Genomic DNA, 22,821 nt, shown 5'->3' with positions numbered 1-22,821 from the left:
TATATTTTATTAACGTCATTAGTCGGATTCCTACAACTGGTGGACGAGTGTTTTTTGCCGGATAGCCTATAATACCTAAGGCAATAGTACTTAATTAACAATCTGCAAGTTGGAAATTGTTTTGAAAAATTAATCATTTTTCACTACTACGTACCATTTTCTTTTTTCTTTAAATTTAAACCCAAAGAGGATAACGCAATATGCATACACGTATATAAAAATTATATGGACTACTGATAATACAGGTAACATAGTAACAGTAATTTCCTCTTCTTAATTACATTTAACATGATTTGTACTGATGGTTGCTTTTATTTATTAAATGTATTTAATGATTGTTTGAAAACAAATGCAATAGCGTAAGCAAACAACACTTCCATTTAAAAGTTTCATAAAATCATCGGTATTTTTTTACACAAGTAATATAAATAACTGAATTTGTAGATAAATGTAAAAATGTAATTTGTTATTAAAACATATTGTTACTTCATAGAGTTTTTGTTATTTATTGAACAATTTTCAATTAATTTGTTTAATTGTGTATAGTGTGTCTAATTTAACTTTAATCTATTATTCAGTACAAAAAAGCTAACAAAAGTAATTAAATTTCACAACATTTTATTGCATATTAAATAACCTATCAAAATTGAGACTATTTATTTTTAATGAATTGTATAACGTAGTTACCTATATATACCTTAAAATACAAAACTTTTTGTTAAAATCTATTTAATAGTTACACTATTCATCTACTTAAAAATTCCTCCTGTCTTTATAGAATTTGTTTTTTAAGATAATTTGTGAAAATATAGTGCGCAAGAACTAATATTAAACAATTTTATATTATTATAAAATACAATATAAAAGTAAATAATTTTGACAACAAAAAACCTTTTAGGTTTAAAAAAGATTGTTGAATTTGTTATACCTATTTTATAATATTATTAGTTTCTAACCAATACAAAAGAACAGAGGCTCTTCATAACCTAATCAATCTTCATGACATTATTTTAGTTTGGTAAGAATATACAATGTATTACGTTCACACTATTTGAAATGAAAACTATAAAAAATGTAAGATAAAAATTATTTATAATCATTATTCATGTATTAGGTAGGTCACTTAAGTAAAATAAAAAAAAACAAAGAACTACGTAGGTATTTTGTAGTTCTATCATATCTATTTTTTCTGTGGATGTATTATTGTAATATTATATATGTATTAATAAACACACCAAATAAATAATAACTATATCTGTCATAAGATGACTTTTTTATTAATATAATATAAGATTATTTTTAATTTTGTTAGCACATGCAGTATATCATTAAGTATATCTGCTTTAATTTATATTTAATTTTCATTTTAGATTCTGATGTTATTTTCTGTAATAATGTAATCTTCACCTTTAAGTGTGGTTTATGGTCTGGTAGCAAATTGGATTAAGTTAGTAATTAGGAGAAAGGGGTCAAAGTTAAAATTCTTAGTTATTTACAAAGAAGTTGGAAAAAATTAAAATTGTTTATAAAAACGCGGAAATAATTAAGCAATGCCAGTTTTTTTTTACAAAATGGATTAGGTACGTTATTTTGTTGTAGGTAATTAAAAAATAAACAACCACAGATACATACAATTTTCACCAAATATTTATATTAGTCTTTTCTAAGTATGAACTAAACTTATGAATATTTTAGTTCATTTTAAGCTTTATAAAATGTTAGATTTTTTTAGTTATTTTGATTTATGTTTATAACAACTTTTTATGTCAAAAAGTATGAAAATTGAGGAAAATATTCCTCAAAAGTTTTGATACTGGAATTAAATAATATTGGAATTTTATATGCACAATTTTTATAGACATTTTCAGTAATAATTAGGGCAAAATTGGATATTTAAATAAAAAATAAAGATTTTTCACCTGAAAATGTTAGCTGTGTTGTAATTTTAAAAAAATATTAATATTGTAAATTTGTAAAGACTTGAAACTTTTCGTCATTACTTTTATTATTATTTCTATACACAATGTTTTTTAAACTAATTTTGAGCTGTAGTTTATACCATGAGTCTATTCATGCCTTTATACGGTACGTTTTGGTAGATATTAACTTACAAGTCAAAAGTTATAAGTTAAAAACAATAGTAAGTATATAATAATATATTGCTTAATATTATGTTATAAAATTTGCAATGTTTTTATAAAAAATTGGTTCGACTACCTGAATACCATACCATTAACATAAAGAAAAATAAATTACCTCTAGTACTTAATATTCGGATTAATGAATTATAAAATATTTATAGAATTAAGGTCTTAAATTTAACTCATCCATTACAGTAATCTACTCAATGACGAGATACTATCAACACGTAATATGCAATAAAACGACTTCCCAGGATTTTTTACAACATTAGGTATAAATCGGTACTAAGTTACCTACTCATTATTTTTTTTAAAGAATTGTTTAATAAAATATAAAAACAATAATTTTGTTATTCGTGTTGTATAAAAATAGATCTTAGATAATATCAATGTTTGATATTTTGTTATAAACGTGTATAAACTATTTTAACTTGTACCATACGGTACGTAAGTACCTACATTTACATAATTTACCAACACACTGCCATACTCTCTGTAATAATTGTATCCAGTCAAGCATATCTAATGTAAAGTGGATACAGTCTAGTGTATATGGCGTATACACTTTATACCAATAAAATGCACAAGAAATATTTTCCTAACTAAATTAATATGGCAATCTTCAAAGAGAATATTCACAAAGAGTCTTAAATTAAGTATTTAATATTGATTTAATTTTCTACTTTTATACTGATATCAGCTGTATTTTATTACTTAGATTTTGTTTGTAAAAATATTATTGGAATGTTGTGATATCTACTGAATAAATAAATATGTTACCGAGAAAGAATGTAATATATTGCTATAATACACAGTTTTTTTAGAATAAAAATGATATTGTTCAAAATGTAATAATGAAAAAAGTCTATTATCTGATAAAAAAAAAATAATTATGAGCTATTTATTAATATAACAATATAATAAGGTAAAAACACAAAATCACGTTTCATTTTACTGATGCTCACTCGCCCAGGGTTAATATTTTCGCGCGATGGTGTAACTTATTATAATTTATAATACCTACAATAAAATTTATGAGCAAAAACTTCAACATTTTTTAACAAACTGATTAAATCTGATTTAGAAGTTTTATCATGGACAAGGACATAAGGCTGAGGGGGTGAAAGTACACATTTCGTTTTTCGTTGCAATGCTATTTATTAGGTATTAGTATTATTTACAACACTATGTGCGCTGTCCACTTGATATACAATTCGAAACATTTTCAGTTCATTATTAATATGATATATAACATAGTGTCTTACGGATATCTTAACCCCGGTATAAAAGTCTACTGTTCTATTTCTATATCAAATTGTAAATTAGTTCAACGTACAAGGTCAACTTTTAATATGATTAGAGTATTCCTTTTATGAACAATTTTAACAATGTATATACACCATACAGATACAAGTATATAACTTTGTTTCTTTTAAATAGCACTACCTATACTTACCGAGATATTTTATTTAAAAATCAATGAATTTTTTAAAAATATGCATTTATTGGTGTTACAAATTTATATTATTGTAATTTTTTTGTTAAGCTGATAAATATTTTTTGATAGTCTGATAGACAAAATACTAAGAATATTAAAAAATACTATTCTTATACATAATACAAACATGATTTTTAAAATTATACTAATATTCGGTGAAAATTATCAAATTAAAAATTAACAAAAATTAGCGTGTTCACCCTATATACTATATACTGTAGACTGTATATAATTGAGTATGGAATTGAGTGTAATAGTATACTTTGAGACTTGAGTAATGAATGTAATAAATTTGAATTCATTGATACGTTATTGTATAAAAAACACGATTTTTAGCCGATAAGGCGTGTCAGCCTCTATTTCTAAGGTTAAATTAATTTTATTATTGGTAATTTATCTCTTTTATTTAACTGTAGTAATATGGTAGGTTGAATTATAATTTTTGACAAAATCCTTGCATATTTTATATTATTAACTATTATAATATGTATTTTATATTATTGTTATTGCCTATCATAACAAATAAAATTGAGGTTGACAACTTAAAAGGAAGTTTGTATTCAATTTTCAAAATAGTGTTAATTTAGAAAAATATTTTTAATCATAGGTAAATCAAAAACAATAATTTTAAAAGTAGAAAATTTTAAACTTTATAATACATAATATACAGCTCATGTCTATATATAATATTAGGTGAACTTTTCAAGTCTATAGTTATTTTAACCACAAAGACACAAAATCGATTTGGTCCAAAACCTGTGTTGCGTAAATATTCCCGTTTTTTAGCTGTTTTTCCACAATTATCAAAAAACTACTATTATCTTTCCGATTATTACCTTGTTAATTTTTTTCAGTATTATTATTTATTTAGTACAATAACGTGTAATAGGACTTTTTCTCTTTATTGGAATGATGAATAGATTTTTTTTAAATAATTTCAATCACTCTTACTTCCTCGTATTCCCACTTACATTTTTGTTATAATTTCTTCAAATATATACAATTTTAAATACGAAGTTTAAAAATGTATTAATTTATGTGTTAAAACTATACAATAATAGATTTACATAATATTATGTAATCTAATATTCCATATATATTATATAATATTTGGTAATTATAGTTGATTAGTTTAGCTAACCATTTTTTTTCACATTTTTGTTCACCTTAAAATAGCATGTTTGTTTTGGTCATTGATAGTCATAAATCATAATATATTATGCTTAGTGAATTTAATGTAGACAGTTACTTGAAAATCTTGATTAATTTAGGCGCAAATAATTATTTTGTGCCATTATAATAAAATAAGCGGAAATCCTTCAAACGTTGTCTAGGCTACTGTTCCGGATATAGACGTCTGTTTAAAACAGTTACCTAGTCATATAAGCAGTCGCCAGTCAGCATATCATATAATATGTATCATAATTTATTCAACTGCGTACGTTTAAATGAATTAGAAATAAAATTAAAATTGAATAAATAGAAATCTATTAATAGTTTCTAATTTATTTTTAAGTTATATTTGTAATAATTTTATTATTAAATAAGCTAGATTCTCACTTCTCACTATTCACTTCATTACTTTTATTATTTTGGTATATTTAGTACAGAAGTAAGCAGATATATAATTATTACATATTTTTAAGTATCTGTTTAATATTAGGTACCTAGTTGGAAATGTTTGAACATTATTATTTATTTATTTGTTTATTTGAATATACAAAATTGAATTATTTGTATATACGAGTAGTACATAACACTAAGTGTACGCATAATGAAAGTATCTAATTTATGAAAAACAATTAAGTAAATTCTTTGATAAAAGGAATATGATTTATTTACGAAACAATATGAAAACTGAATAAAATAAATAAATCATATGTGTACGTATCATATTTGTATTAATTATTGTTAGAATATTATATTATAGTTCAGTGTTTTATAATTATTTTCTCAAGCCTCAACTAGTGAGTACATTCATTTTACATGCATCTATTTGCCGGCCTCCGTTTTTGGCCTCCATTCCTAACTAACTGCGTATCATATAGGTAGTAATTATTAAATCATAACACACTAAACTATAAAAGATAGTAAAAGATAGAATATAAAGGCAATATTTTTAAATTACTATAGGACATTTAGTACTTCATCAATTTTTCTTCATAATTAATAATATTTTCATTATTGTTATTATTGTACATTTAAAATGCTAAATGTGACGATTTAAAATCCATTATACCTTAAATTAATATCAACACAACACACAACATTAAATAACAACAGTTTATGTGATATGTTGAAGTGCTCAAAGTTAATATTATTTAGTTAATAACAGTGTGTAATCTAGTTTTCCGCTGTTATGTCGTGAAATATAAATTATTCATCATCAATGCACACTAATATAGTAATATGAGTTATATTATATATTACGTACACTCTAAGTATAATACAAATATACTTACAATGTCTACTAAGTATATGAGTGTTCACTAAATTATTTATAAGTGTTAAACATTTTCCATGTATACTATTACTACTGTGTAACATAAATTATAAGCTACTAAATACTAATATTCATTGTACATTGTAATATTGTATAGCCTATATATTATCATTATTATACCTTTGAGTTGCGCTTAATCGTATTTTGATTACTTGTATATTATAAACATTGAAAATATATTTGTTTAGATATTTTTACTATAATTTTTCCAACACAGAACTAATGGTACATTTTTATTTCAAAATTATTTATATTATTACTATAAAAAACGTATGTAAGAAAAAAACTTAAACAGCCAAATATAGACAGCATAATATTTACAACTGAACAGATTTATATTAAATTTTATCTTTTCATCATTTTATTGATTAACTTTTTAAATTTTCAATAACACCTAACACGATCGTGCGCACATCTATTACTCGAAAGTCGATTCGATAAATACAGACGACTAATAACGTGTTCACGTGATGAAATTCCAAAGTTACTTGGAAAAAGACGCCACCTGTGAGTGACGAGTAACATGTTCGTGAAACGTACAGAGGAAACGGTTTTAGCCAAGATGTAATTACATATTATACCTACAACTGAAAGTGTATTAATATTTTTCCGTAAACGAGGTATAGGAATATACGATGGATGACACCTCTCGCACATTGGCACCCTGGCCCATCGTCGTCTTCGGAAATCTCCATTAAAAAAAATATCTAAAAATACCATAATACAGGATGCTAATACGACGTGATTACGATACGACTCGTAGTATTGGGTATGTCCGCGTCCGTCTGACTCGACGCCCGAAGCTGCAATGTGTGGTCGCGGGAAAAAACCGCACACCGCACACGTGGAACGTTGTTTACTGTGACGATGTTTCGCGTCGGTAAAAATTCCGAACTCGCATTGAAAACCGCATTGATTCCCGGAGGCGATCCGTCCCCACCCCCGTGAGTACGTAAATACAGTGATCGCGGCAGACCCTACGGCTGCCAAAGCGCTGGACCGATCGAGTGTTTCCTGATGGAGTGCAGCACGTTAATAATAATACTGTATAGGTATAGTGTACAGAAACGAGAAGAAGACGAAAAAAAAGTGGAAAAACGCAGTCGGGCTCACCGAAAGGCATGCGTCGACCTTGAAATCGGTCGGCGGCGGCAGTGGCGGCGGTGGAGGAGGTGACCGTCAATCGCCGAACGCGGCGGCGGCGGTTTACTTGCGCTGGTGAGGGTACAAGGTCTGTGCCCGTACCTACCTCTAGACCGATGTTTTAAATTGGACCCGAACATCCCAACGGACACCAGTATCCGACGGACCGTTGCCGCCGTTTGGCGATTTTCTGCGAAATCAAGTTTTGTTTTTACGTTGTGTGTTTATTTCGTTGTTTACAACCCTATATATCAGAGCAGATAGTATTCGATTATAATATTTTTTTTTGTATTTCGATTTCTTCGAATTTCTAAACCAAAGTTTTTAATAAACCGCTGCCGTAGTTCGAAGAACGGATATTTTGTCGAATAATACTTATCGTACACCATAATATAGGAGTTCGCGGGTTATTCAGCATCACGCCGATTGACCGTAAACTACGAACATTACGTTACTATAAACACAGCTGCAGAACGTCCAAACGCGGGCAACAGCATCACACGTCGACGAGACTACGAAGTATCATTAAAGTTTAAAAGGGTACGTGCACAACGGCATGCGAAAGTTTACTTGGCTAAACTGCACGTGTGTTTACGATTATTGCATAAAATATATATTATTTCGTTAGCGCGATCAGTGTACGTGTGTGTATGTGTATAGTGTACCTGTGTGTGAATGCTGCAACTGCAGCGCGTGCATAGATTGATGAGCATACTATACATATACAGGCATACGGTGTTATACACCGAGCTTAAATCGAAAAACCTTAGTCGGATCGGAATCGAGAGTAACATTAAAAAAAAACTCCCGAGTGAATCGACAATATTTTCATCTCAGCTGTTCGTCTTTATAAACGTACACGAAAAATTCACAAAAAAAAAAAATTAATATGAATAAGACAATAATAATGGGCCTTGACTCGTAATGCTATTAAAGAAAATAATAATAAATTATGTGTACATGTGTGTATATATTTATGTCTGTGTTTGTATGTGTGTGCGTGAGCTCAGTTACATACATTATACACGTATATATTATATTTGTCCCCAATTGGATACAAGGAGGACGACACTTTTCGTCGCCAAACGATCAATATGGCAGAAAAAAAATCCGCATAACCAGTAAAACTGAACTTGCATGATATATACAAGTCAATCGGCACGCGTTTGTTTGCTCGTGCGTCTTTTAAGTCTCGTTTCCCGTTAGCCCAATTTAAATTTATTATAGATTCACTAAACGATTAAATTATCACTATCGAATGAATTACACATTTACACATGTACACGTGGTATTTTTATTGCTTTGGTTACAATATATTATAAAAAGAGGATACAATTAAAAGTAAGTGTTTATATTTCTTAACATTTTATCTTTTCAAATATTTCACAAATCTTGATTCTGCAGGGGAATATAATTAGTGATAAGTATTATTGACAGTATTACGTTTATTGGTACACTATTATTGTCTTATAATAATATAATAATAATTATATTTCAATAGATTAGAATTTTAAATTTTTTTCTGGCTCATAATATTTGTTCTAATTTCAAGTTGTTATCAAGCAAACAATTTTAATATTTGAATGAACCGAAATGCATATGTCCTTCGGTTTTGACTAAAAAAATGTAATAATGCATTAATGAACAAGAAATAATTCCAACACCTAGTTGAAAACCGGCTATAATGTACAAACTACTAACTAATAATTATTTAACCACAGATACTTTCAAAAAGATAAACATTAATTTGCTAATATTATGTATACATAAATATTATAGACTAAATACAGAATAACGAAAAATGTTCAAATAATATAAGTTAGGTTTATATTATAATATACATTTATTATTTGTGAAACTGTTTACTTTCGAAACATGTTCACAACGTAACCTGCGTCTAGTTTTTTTGTTTCCGCAATACGTGATATCAATTAATGTTTGTAACGCAATATCTAAATTTCGATACAATTTTTATTGGCTCAGTATCAATGGTTTACAAAACCGTTCTTCGAACGCGGAACTCACGAATGCGTCCCAACCCAAGGTCAGCGGAGAAGACCTAACTGAAAGATCTAAGCTTAGATCTTAACAAACGATGAGTATTTTAATTAAAATTATACGAACACATTACTTCCTTTAATTTTGGTTGTCCCCACTCCACCCCCTGGAGATTTTTACACAGTATTCGGGAAAACAATAGATGCCATTCGTTGATTTGCTCGCAAAAAAAAGTAAAAGTGAAAACTGAATAACCTCAAAACGACGTGTACACACGAGCAGAAGACACACACGACTGATTCCGATGAACTTGGGTTTTGAGTTTATAATAGTAGTCGCCAGCGAACAAACGGTTCTTTATTGCAATCTAACTGTGTCATCTTGAAATTGTTTTTCCATTTTATTTATTCTTTGTATCTCTGATTGAAAAATAATAATAATTATCATAAATATCAAAACCATAAAAATGATCGAATTTGTATCGGGCGACCGCATATATCGTTCAACCGCCACCGCAACGTCCGAGGAGGTCATCCGATGTAAACATACCTATACACCCCACAAAGATGAAACGCACTGGACCGGCACTGAGAGTCAAAGACAGATAGTAATTATATAAAAAGTGATTTACGCAGTTTAAAAATAAAAAATGTATGAAAAAAGTTTTAAAAAAATTGGAAAACATACAAATTGCCAAGTCATTAGTTTATTCGTTTAACAATAACATTTTAACAATATCTATGTGCATGTGTTAAATAATAGTAAAATTAGGCCACATGATGGGACGAACATCATTGGAGAACTTTGATTGATTTTTTTTTAAAGCCGACGGACGTCTTTTGTTATTACTTATTACATATTGTCCAAATCACAATGACCATCGCTACGAGAAGAAAAGTCGCAACCATTTTTCATCAGTTTCGTTGTATTAATTCATCCATAAAACTGTATAAATTGACTTTCAAATTTACGAAGAAAAACGTGTTCAGATAAAACACGCTATATAACATAATATATCAGTAATAATATAATATATATAGTGACCATGAATTTTTCGCATTCGCGCAATACACCCTTGACTTATTAGAACTTGTTTGTTGCGCCGCGTTGTTATAAATCTTAAACCTTGTTTGTAACAGCGACAGCTCGACATAAAAATATGTGCGCATTCCACCCCGTGGTCCTCCAAACTGCAAACGCACGCACGCAAACACTATAGATCGGTTGATTCATACGTGGACTACGCATATTTTCCTAAATTTTTTCATACCATGTTTTTTTTCTTACCGTCAATTATTTCATTATTGTTTTTTACCATACCATTCCAGGAATATCATATCAATCTATCGACATGCATTCCTACATCAAAAAATTGGGTTTCCTGTATAAGACGTACGTGCTCACGATCCTCACATTGGGTTACTTGACATCTGAAATGGGACATTTCTTGATCGGAGTAACCAGCAAGGCGACGGCTCGAGACGTGCATTACGGCGACATCAAGTGTCAGCTTCTGGAACACCTGGCTGATTCGAACGTGTTCAACTACACGTTACATGAACGTTGCGATACGTCACCCGACCAGAGATCGTAAGTATAATAATTATTGTTATGAAGAGGATTTCGGTAAAGAGCGCCGTCACAAAAGATAGAATATAATAATGTTATGTCCTTAGAAATTGGAAGCCTTATTAACACAATAAAAAAAAATATTATGTGTTTTTGTACAAAGTTATTTTATGTTAGACGAAATTTATTCTATGAATAAAACGGTTTATGATCATCTTCGTACGCGCATTAATACAGTATAGTAATATATTATATTATTATATCATTATTTTATATTATATGATCGACCTCTGAAAACTGGCTTTTACGTTATTGGTCGTGGCCACTCAGCGACGCGATGGGAAATAAAATACATTGCACGCGGACCGCGGACGTCTCAATAACGAACGCATTCGACCATTTCTTTTCGCCGTCTCCGCCGACGGTGTTTTATTCATTTGTTGTTCGATCGTTTTTTTTTCTCTATTACCTATATTATCATCGCAATATTATTACATTAATATAGGAGCACACGTGCGCGCTCTCCTGTGTCGTACCTATACTGGACCTCGTCCGAGTCTGATGACAAATGTCAATAATAATACTCTTTCAGTAAACGATAAAATAATATTATATCCATAAATCGATTACGCTGTATAATATACCGACCGACGTATAATTAGTCCGGGTCAAGTTTATTCGATTATAATGACACGAACAATAATTTTGAGCTATTATCTCGACGAATTCGTATTGTATCAACCTTGTGTGTAATGCGTATACTACAATATTCAAACGGATATGACGGCCGTTTTTTTCTCGTCTGATGGTTTCAAAACGGTTTGTTGCGCTTCTACATTTCCAGATAGTACGACACACACACCGGACGTTTATGGGCACGCGGTAAACCGTCCAAAACATAATAATATGTATATCGCATATCCTTATGAAATCCTTCTATCGAGTCCCACTGGACCGCAGTTGTTTTGTCACGTTGTATTGATAACGTTTTACTGATATAAAATATTCCTGACAGGTGCGAGTTGTTAGTCCTAGAAGACGGATCACCGTTCTGCGAATGGAACTACAACGGACTCGGTTTCCAATATCAACTGTTGGCGGGACCGGCGTTCATCGCCGTCTACTCCATCGTAGGCGTATTTTTCGGCATGGCCGCAGACAAATTCAACAGGTAAATAAAATTGAAATGAAAAAATAAAGCGGGTGAGTGAGCCTGCTGTACATTAGATGTCTAAAAAAATAACTGTAATAGATGTGTTAAGTTTAAATTCAATGTATATGAAAAACGATTCTGAGTGAAGACGACCTGTCAGCCTATAATATTACTAATTATATTTTATAATATTATTGTAATTAAATTTATTTATTTATCTATATTAGGAATTAGTACTACAGTAGGTTAAATTATTATTTTCCGATAAACCTGCATTGCATAATGTCATTGTGGGTTTAAAATATAATAATGCAATTTAAAAGTTTCGAGTACCCAGGAATAATAATTTTAAGTTACAACCAAACAAATAAAATCGTTATTCTTCGTTTGAATATCTAATTTTGTCCAAATTTAGCTTAAAATGTCTATAAAAAAATCTTTGTATATGTTTTAGATTATTCGATTAATTTGGTTTGGTAACTAATTGCTTTAAATGTCCAATCCTCAACTACTATGAAAATTGAACATTTAATACATTTTTAACTACAAAATAATTTACAATAATTTTGAATTAGATAAATGTCGTAAAAATTTTAATTTTCAAATGCTCATAAAAATTAATTTGACTTTCCGGTAAACAAACTTAAGAATTAACTCATACATTTTCAAGGTTTATGACTGAGCAAACATTTTTTTTATCGACATTTATAAAAAAATAAAAACTAATAAAAATCGAAAATTTCATAATATGTTTTTTATAAATATCTCAACATGATTCAAAATATTTGAAAATCTTAAGGTGTATATGAAATTCTAAAATAAACATTCAGTGAAAATGTCATGCATTTACAGTAATTTTTTTAGATTTACACCAAAAACCAAAATCCGTTTTTGAGTAAAAATTCTCGTTTTACTTAATTGTTTTCCTGGCGCTTTTGCGCAGACACACAAAAAAAAAACACACTGTAAAATCAATACATTCATCGCTCGGCTCGGAATCTACAATAATTTTAAAAACGGGTACATATTGTACTTAAATCGTGTATGCGTACATGCAATACCTGTATCGTTATACATATACGCAGCAAATAAAGCAGTCTTATAGACAACGCAGAAAAAGCCAATCATAGTAAATTGGATGTAAGCCCACGTCTTAGTTGAATACATAAATAAGAAGTTGTCCTAATTTAATAGAACTAAGATAATATGAGAATTGTAATTCAAATTTTATAATATTCAGCTTCTAATGTAAAGTTGTAAAAGTTTAATTAAGTACTGCATTATTTGTTGCGCCATTATCGCATGTCGAATGTCTATTATATGGTTCACGTGAACCTGAATAATATTGTGTTTATTACAACTTTTATCATATTATGTATTTGAATTGTTTAGAGTTCGACTACTGTCTCTATGCACATTGGTCAGTGCCGCGGCTATCGGTCTCATTGGAATGGCTACCAGCTACTGGCATCTGATACTTCTCAGAATCATGCTTGCTGTTGGGTGAGTAACAATATTTTTAAAACAATAAAACGACGGTAACAACAAAAAACGCGACCTCGGTGATTAATAATTGTACTTTCGTTATTTGTTACAGCGAGGCCGGTACCAATCCCTTGTCCACGGGAATACTGTCCGATTTGTTTTCTGAGGTAAGCACGCACGGAATCACGACTTTGTTCGTTTAAAATACAATGAAAAATAAATCTCCTATCGATTGTTTCTATTGCGAATTTGTTTTATTTGTTTTTTTTTTTTTTTAAATATACACTACAGATAGTAGAAAAATATTATTTATTATTATTTTCGTAACAATCCAAGTAAATTGTTTTTAACTCTAAAGACATTATTAAGAAAACAAATTATGTAATAAGTATTTAACTTATTTTTCATAGTTAAACGTTTTAAGTGCATATTTAATAACTATTTAATTAAAATTTAGGAAAAACGAGGTTTAGTCATGGCGATCTTTAATTGGGGAATTTACGCTGGTATTGGTTTGGCTTTTCCAGTCGGCCGGTACGTTACTGAAATGAACGTTGGTGGTTTGGTGAGTAAAATTCTAATTATTTAATTATTATAATACTTATACTTACTCCAGTAAATTTTCATAAAAGTGTTACGTCACTATTATTTTAAGCATCTTAAGTACGTAAGCTAGAATTTTACTTAACTTTTATTTTAATTTTCGTTGGTTGTTTTGTTTGTATTCGCTCGTTTAGAAGACGTGTCTGCTACAATATATTAATTATTCCCTCACTAATTTTCAGTTTTCACTTTATATTTTAAATTGTCATAAATTTCAACCCGTCCAAACTAATTATTATAATAACTTTTTCATACATATTAATTAGGGATGGAGAGTGCCATACTATGTCAGTGGAATGATTGGACTGATCGTAGCAGCTTTAGCTATCACCACAATGACTGAACCTAAGAGAACAGCAATTAGCGAAGAAGCTGATAATGATAACAACGAAGTGTCGAAACCTCGTTCCGTGGTACAGACCACTACTACTCCGACCGAAAGTTCCGAAAAGACCTCCATTTGGAAAGTGCTTTTCCAACCAAAAATTTTGATTTTGTGCATTGCTGCTTCTATTAGACACACTGGTATGGACTGGTAGAAATAAATATCTAAAATACAAAACAAAAACTATGTTTGAAAATATTTTTCAATGTTTTGTGATTGTATTGTTATTTAAAGGAGGATTCTGTTTCGCCTACAACGCCGACCTGTTTTATCGCGACATCTTTCCTGGTTACGATTTGGGATGGTCTTTGTTCGTCGTCACATTCTTGGTCGGTAGCGTCGGTGTGGTAATCGGTGGAGTTACTTCTGACAGTATCGTGAAGAAATATGGAATAAGATCTAGAGTAGCTGTGCTAGCCATAAGTCAGGTAATATCAACATGGAAATACCAGAAATTTCATTAACACTAATACATTACCCCCAATAATGTTATTATCAAGTATTTATACGTTATAATGTTATGATATTATGCAAAACTGTTTGGTAAAATTGGTTAATTACATTCCTACAATAATAGAGTTGGTAATTTGCATTAATCATCAAAATATTATTTCACATGGAAAATGTAGTAATTACCTAGTTCCCTGACAGTAATGGCGGTACACCACATGTTGTAAACACTGTTATTAATTTCAAATAAGTGAGGTATGCTATTTAAGAATAGTTATTGAGGTCCATGTATTACTATATGGTTGTTTGTATACCAATAATCAATTATTACAAAATTCATCTAGTTATACTTGTAGTTTTAATCATAAGTTATAAATATCAATCGGACACAAACATTACAAATATATTAATCCCACTGGAATATTACTATTTTTAATAAGATTAAATCAATTTAATACTTGGCAACCACAATAATGGCTCATAAGTTGTACAGCCTTGAAATTCAGTATTCAAATAAATCAAAACGTTTTTGAAATATAAATAACTAAATAAGTACTCAGTTAATATAATATATCTTCAGAATATTGTTAAAAACGGTTGATTTTAATGTTGTGTAATAATGTAATACAAAGAACATCATTTTTAATCAAACTATAATAATTAAGAAATTAAAAAATTGTTTTAAAATTATTTGTACTCAATTATAAATTAATTGAATAAATATATTTTAAATAAAATCATTTTTATTAATGTTTTGTAGATCGTAGATTGTTTGGTGAATAATGATAAAATATATTATGTAAATACTAAATTATTTTAATATCTTATCAAAAATTTAACATCATAAGGAACTTTGTTAACAAATGTAAATAAATATCAAGGAGGGTCCTAAGTAATGAGTTATATTCATAACACTAAAAAAAATAATAATTATTGTCTATATTATAATGTATATTTACCTACTTAAAAAAGCTTAATTTTTTTTTAAATATTTTCAAATATTCTTGTATATTTACATGTGTTCATTTAAAAATAATTGAAAAATGTCTAAGACTGATATATTAAAAATTTAAATTTTAAACACACATAAAACAAAATCATAAATGTAAAAAGTATGTCATTTAGTATAATACTAGGTTAAAAAGTATATAAAGCCTATACTGCCTAGTATTAATGTTATATAAGAAACTTTATAAAAACCTGAAAGAAAGGTAGAGAACAAGACATTTAACAGTATTTAATACGTTATGCAGTATAGAGTTGTGTTTATTTGCTCTCCATTTAGAGTCATCTAATTGGAAAGTTTAATCAAATAATATTGTATTCAGAGCAAATAGCAATACATTTATCATCTCGTACTAATAAGGCAAACTAATAATATTGTTTAATAGGTGAAACTGAACACAAATATCAAATCGATATCAAAATAACATTCAATTTTATAAGAATAAAAAACAAACTATTGAATAGACTAAAAAAATAAAGATCTTAAAATAAATAATATATTATATTGTAACTTGTAAGTACACCAAAATATAATTGATTTGACAGTGAATAGAATTTTGGCTATACATATTAATTTTAACAAACGATATTACATTAATTGTGTATAATATTGTAGACAATTGACATTTTTATTCGATAAAATAATTTACTGATTTTAAACATGATAATATCATAATATAATAATGAAATCATATAATAGTATCAATTACTCCAGTGAAAATTGTACATTGTAAAAGCACATTCGTCAGTTATTTTATAAATCATTATATTTTAAATTGTTCGGAAATAATTTAGACATTTCTTAACGAAACTTTAGAAATAGTTTCTGTATATTTAAACTTATTTTAATTTTTCTGTTACAGTTGATCGCTACACCTTTTGCGTACGGAAGCATTTACTTAGGACCAACCGGAGCCATGGTAACACTTGCCATATCTTACTTATTCGGTAAGTAAAGTCCATATTTTAATTTATTGTCTGACTTTATAACTTAAATATAATATAATAATACTTATAATTATTAATTTATTATTTACTATAGCCGAAATGTGGTTCGGTATCTTGTTTGCCATACTTGTTGAGTCTGTGCCGATGTCAGTCCGGTCGACTACTGTTGGTGCATTCTTGTTTTGGATGAACAACTTCGGTGGTAATGTTCCTATGTTTGTAGAACCCGTCAGAAAAGCATACGACTACAAAACAGCATTGGCTATTTTCTACGCCGGTTTCTACTTATTGAGTGAGTTCTAAGCTAGCGGCAAACATACATTCATGCGTGTTTGGGGGACTGCCCCTTAAAAAAGATATTCTCAGAACAATTGAAATTTATTAAACAATAGCTGATACCTATTAATTATTATACATAATTGGTTAATTAATTAAATTAAATGTGCAATGCTTTTGTTTCAATATCTAATATTATTTTGAATATTATTTATGAATTTAATCACATTAATTGATTGATAATTCAAACTGGTAACGCAAGGACAAAAACTGTAACAATGTACAAAAAAGAAATTACTATACTTATTTGTTTATTTGTTATGATTATACGGTTGTGTCCTTTTGGTACAATTACAGTTCATACAAATTTACATATTTTATATTATACATTTCACCATATTTTAATAATTTTATTATTAGCTATACACCAGATACCTTATGTATTATGATTTATTGCCAAATTGAAAGTTAAAAATAATACTAGTCTATGGATGTTAAGTTTGTCTGATATTTATTTAAACGCTTTCTTTCAACTCGGTATGTAAGTTTAATTACTATAATATTTTAGGTTCATTGATGTTTGGTATGACTGTGTTATTCATGGGAAAGAAAAAATCGAAGAACACCAATGTTCACACATTGGCTGGTATCGAAAATGGAGGCTTCAAGAACTCTGAATTGGATAATGGTCTTAAAGGTTTTCCAAGCCTAGAAAACCATCTATAAAAAGGTATATTGGATTGTTTTTATAATAATTAAGTTTACATTAATTAAAAATAGTATTTACCAAACCAGGAGTCAACAACGACAACAATTTATTATTTTAACTTCATGTGCTAAAAATAGCATAGCAAAAAACATTTCTATTATAAGTTATATAAATACAAAAACAATCTAGATTCCAACTAGAATATTTATTGGGTAATTCTTTATTTCTAAAAATACATATTATATTATTGTTAGATCAAAAAGTTTTGTGTGACACGGGTTGCCGTCATACAAAAAGTTGCATTGTAAAATATAAGTATTTAAACCTTTTTAAATAATACTTTTCCAATAAGGAGCTTTATTTTTGAACTTAATCTGAGATACAAATACTACGTTAAAAATAAAATACAACGTAAATGGTAAATTCAATTATTTTTATAACATTCATATGAAAGTTTGATTTATATTATATTCAACTCAAGATCGACAAGAAGACAATACTCGTTAAAAACTTGAAATTCAGTAAATATCGTAATTTACCGTTATTATAATTCAATAAGACAACAACCATTTATGATCTGTGTTTAAATTAGAATATAGTAGTATCTGTAGTGATATAGGTATCACAAAACTATTTCATAAGAAAGGCTTTAATTAATACAGCAAAATATTAAATAATCGATTTCTTAAAGTGGTACTTTAATACATTTATAGGTTTCAAGATAAAAATTTTCTAAAATACTGGATAAATATTATTTTCAAAAGAAATATTATACAATTCCAAATGATTATTTTCTGTATACTAACCGAAAAAAAAATAATAGTTTTATTAATTATCTTAAATATTGCTATTATCTACACATCCTATTATATTCTTCTAGTTTGAGCAAATAGGAGGTACAAACACAAATAATAATAACTATTCAGTATTATGTTAAATGTAAAACTATCAATGCAGTTAAATCTCTAATTACTAATTATAGTAGTTAAAATACTTAAATATAAATAATAATTCGATTTAACTTAAGTTTATCTGACACCTGCGTCAATATTTTATAACCGGAATACCTACCTAATAAAAACATTAAGTACAGTTTATTTTTATTAAATAACTTTACCTATCGGCTATCTATAACTAAATTATATTTAATTAACTTCCTTAGTTAAATTAATTAAATAATTATAATAAGACTCGTTCATATATTATTTACTTAAGCATACGTTTGTACGTGAATAAAAATCCGTAATAATTAAGCTACTTAACCGTTTTCACTATGTACCTGCAGGACAAGTACGTCATTTTAATTTTACATTATTCGCTAAACATCCGTTAACAAATTATTAGCTATTATTATTTAAAAATGTATAATATAGGCTTTACCCAAATATATATAATAATATAAAATATATAAGACACAAACATATCTCAACCTACGAAAAGTCCATGTCCATTTCGTTTTGACATTCTTTCTCGAGCGTGAAACACATACTTAACGGAAAAAAAAAATTAAATTACGAATAAAACTCGTGCGGTACAGACAACGAGACGAGTAACGACTCGAAGGACAAGAGCATTAAAAATGGCAGCTTCTGGCCCTCGGTTTCCGGGTGGGGAGGGGGAACGAAAAAACAGACTACTGATTCTGACTTTCAAGCTACGGTGCAACACATCTCGTAATCGGTAATCGGCAGGGATCCGGACGCGTATTTTTAGCACTAAGAAAACAATAGCCCGTCGCCGACAAGACATACATCATTGTCACCAAGCGCAAGCAGCCGCAAGTGCACCAAAAATAGACGAACACGTGATCGAGGGTCACCTAATCGATTTTCTCCGGATATCCAATACCGATGTACCTTATATAATGTCCGTGTCATTGGACATCGACCCTTTTTTTGTTTGTTTTGTGTATTTTTTTGACGTCGTGAAACCGGAAACTTACCGTTTCCACCCCTATCACGTGCACCCCACGTAAGGCCGATACGAGACGTCGAGAACTTGATCTTACGGTAGACGGATAATAGCTATATTATAGTATGGTGACGGGCCGGTAATAAATTACTATACAAAAATAATATATTGAATATAATATAATAAAGTCAAGTCTCAATAACTAGAACCTTGATAACTCGAAAACCCTCGTAACTCTGAGTCTTTTCTTCTCCCTCGAAGTGTTGAAAAGTTATATTTTAAGTATTTAGCTCAAAGAACACATTAGTTGATTATTTTTATTATTCCCATTGAGTTTCAAACTAATGAATGTATAATATAATAATGTTATGCTGGGTCCGACCGACAGATTGGTCTGAATGAATGTCTGATACAAAAGCAAAACGATAATGCATAATATAACGACATAAATTATATTTCAAATATATAATATCAACGATGTGCATGCAGGTATTTTCCTCCTCTTTTGCGAGTTTTGCCCTCCAACCGAAGACTTGAGCACAATATTGCAGACACGTGTCGTTCGGAAAATAATTTATCGTACATTCGTACTTAAATGTCGTGCATATTAATAACACGGACGACAATGAGTGACAATGTGTGTCGGGCTCGACGGACAGACGATCCAGGGCCGGATTTACGCCTAGGCCGGCAAATTTTTGGGGGCAGCAAATTTTGTAAGAAATTGAAAAAAAATGTTTTATTGTTTATTAGAATTTAATATTACTACTGATCTAATTTGTTTATAATGAAATATATTTATTAGTAGTAACTAAATACTACATTTTTTTTCTTGTAGTAGGGTCGACCTATTCAAAAGGGCCTAGGGCGGCACCTGTTCTAAATCTGGTATCGGTCGGTCTATCACCATAGTGCAGGTCCCATGTCCTCTCGAAAAACCGATAAAATATCTCCACAGCCACTGCCAAATTTCAGAGTGAAATTCCGGTGGTACTTGGGGGGTCACTATAAACCGTCCAAAACGATATTATTATTATTTTTAACGTTTGGTGTTACGCAATCATATATTATTATAGTATGCCATTTACTACTGTCAATTACAATTTATTTTTGTTATGTTTCAGAAGAACGCAATCGGTAAAGTTGCAGCTGCGGAGGCCACCTTGAAAACACTCGACGGACACCCACTCGGGGTCATCGTCACAAAAGTGGCAGCAGCGGACGAGAAAGACGGAAACGAATATTGTCCGTCGACGATAAGTTATAAATTATAATATATATAGATATATTATGAGAAATTCCAAGTATATAGGAGATGTGATAATTAACGTTTAAGATGATTTTATTCTTATTATTATTCTGTTGTAAATATTTTGTTGTACATTTTTTGATTGACGGCCGTCGACGTCATCGTCTTCTCGGACTCGTGGCTCCGGCTATATGAGGATAATTCGCGTGTGCACAATACGCGCTTTAAGATCTTTGCCACCCCTCGTGGCTCGTTCATTTTATACATAAAACCCACTATTTGTTGTTCAGTGGTAAACATAGAGAGTCGGTACCGTTATTAATATAATATATATAAATATAATATAATATATGACGCAACCGTTCTGCGTGGTTACCTCTATATTTATTTAAATTATACCATTTTTATTTATATACTTATAAATCGAGTAAACGATAAAAATATCGTTTATTGAAATTATACTGTATTATATTATATAATTTTATTATAATAATTTTTATTTGTTTTTTTTTTTTGTAACACATAATGTATTGATTTTCTATTCTATATAATATGCACACACATGATCACATAAATATACACTCGTATACGCTTATTATACACATCGCGAAACCCATATGGATAATATTATATTATAATAAATTATTGTAAGACTTAGCGCGGGCCGCGGAGTAGCATTTTTATTTTATTTTATTTTATTTTATTTATACTATTGTTATATTTATAAACGTAAATGCTGTTCACTCCGGTCGCGCGTATTCTATAATTTCGGCCAATTTTTTTTTACAGTATTTTGTCGACAAAAAATCAAAATTGTCTTATTTTTGTATACAATAATGTTCCTTTATGTTATGTTGTTGGATCAGTTTGTGTGTATCTGCGTAAATGTATGAGTGTGTGTCTGTGAGTATGTCATGTTTTTATTTGCATAAGTGTGTATAATATATTATATGAATACAAAATATATAATATGACTGCATAGAAAAAAAAAATGGTTTTATTTTTTTCATCTCGCTAATAGGTTTATTTACTCTAATTAGTTCTTACATAATATAACATAATATTATACGTATGACATAAAGATCGTAAACGCAAAATTCCTTTTATCACAATGAAGACCCAAAGAAAATATTTCTCGATAAAAAATGTATGTTTGTTATGGAATTTTCCATGTTAATAATATATAGTAGGTATATGGTATATACATATATAATATTATATTATATAAATAATAAATACAATATATATATATATATTATATATTATTCGTATCTACGAATGCTGTTGCGTTTTGCGGTAGGAATAGTAGTCAGAATGATATAAATGATGCAATATGTTTTATTTGTCTTGTCTTGTCGTTAGCATATATTATATATAATATATTACTATATAATATTGCTTGGAATTCATTACGAAATCACATGTACTTATCTATTGTCTTTTTGTCATTAAATCGGTCATGGAGATTTAATCTAATACGTTCAGAGCAACAAAGGTTTTACCTGCAGTTTTATATTAAAAAGTGTCATAATCAAAAAGGATTAATTAATTAATTACCTATTCGATGGACATTATAATAATATTATAGATATTATCTATACTGCAGTTTATAGATATATCCTCATAAATAACATAATAACAAAAAAATAAATGTATACCTATATAATTAAAACCTTATGAAATCGATGGACTCCAAACAATAAAAACAAAATTACATAATATGATATTGAAAATATTATACGAGTATGATAATATTTATTAATATAATAATATAATATGTATATTGTAATTCATT

The 22,821-nt window shown here is 28.9% G+C and overlaps 1 protein-coding gene across 2 annotated transcripts; it reads left to right on the top strand.

The window, feature by feature from the left end:
• Window positions 1-223: 223 nt before the first annotated feature.
• On the top strand, window positions 224-17,887 carry LOC132940551 (protein spinster homolog 1). Of its 2 annotated transcripts, none has more exons than XM_061008279.1 (11): window positions 224-245; window positions 10,612-10,873; window positions 11,868-12,023; window positions 13,398-13,508; window positions 13,603-13,657; window positions 13,948-14,055; window positions 14,360-14,618; window positions 14,713-14,906; window positions 16,797-16,881; window positions 16,976-17,173; window positions 17,726-17,887. In XM_061008279.1, the coding sequence occupies exons 2-11, from the start codon at window positions 10,635-10,637 to the stop codon at window positions 17,881-17,883; spliced, it is 1,563 nt and encodes a 520-aa protein (XP_060864262.1). In that variant the 5' UTR covers window positions 224-245; window positions 10,612-10,634; the 3' UTR covers window positions 17,884-17,887. The 2 variants fall into 2 exon arrangements, with proteins under 2 accessions (XP_060864262.1, XP_060864261.1); XM_061008278.1 differs by lacking the exon at window positions 224-245 and adding an exon at window positions 7,421-7,825.
• The last annotated feature ends 4,934 nt before the right edge of the window (window positions 17,888-22,821 follow it).

The sequence above is a fragment of the Metopolophium dirhodum genome, chromosome 3, assembly GCF_019925205.1.
Source record: "Metopolophium dirhodum isolate CAU chromosome 3, ASM1992520v1, whole genome shotgun sequence".
In the NCBI taxonomy this organism is placed as follows: Eukaryota; Metazoa; Arthropoda; class Insecta; order Hemiptera; family Aphididae; genus Metopolophium; species Metopolophium dirhodum.
Note: the sequence above shows the minus strand (reverse complement) of the source record. Positions and strands in the feature narration are given on the sequence as shown.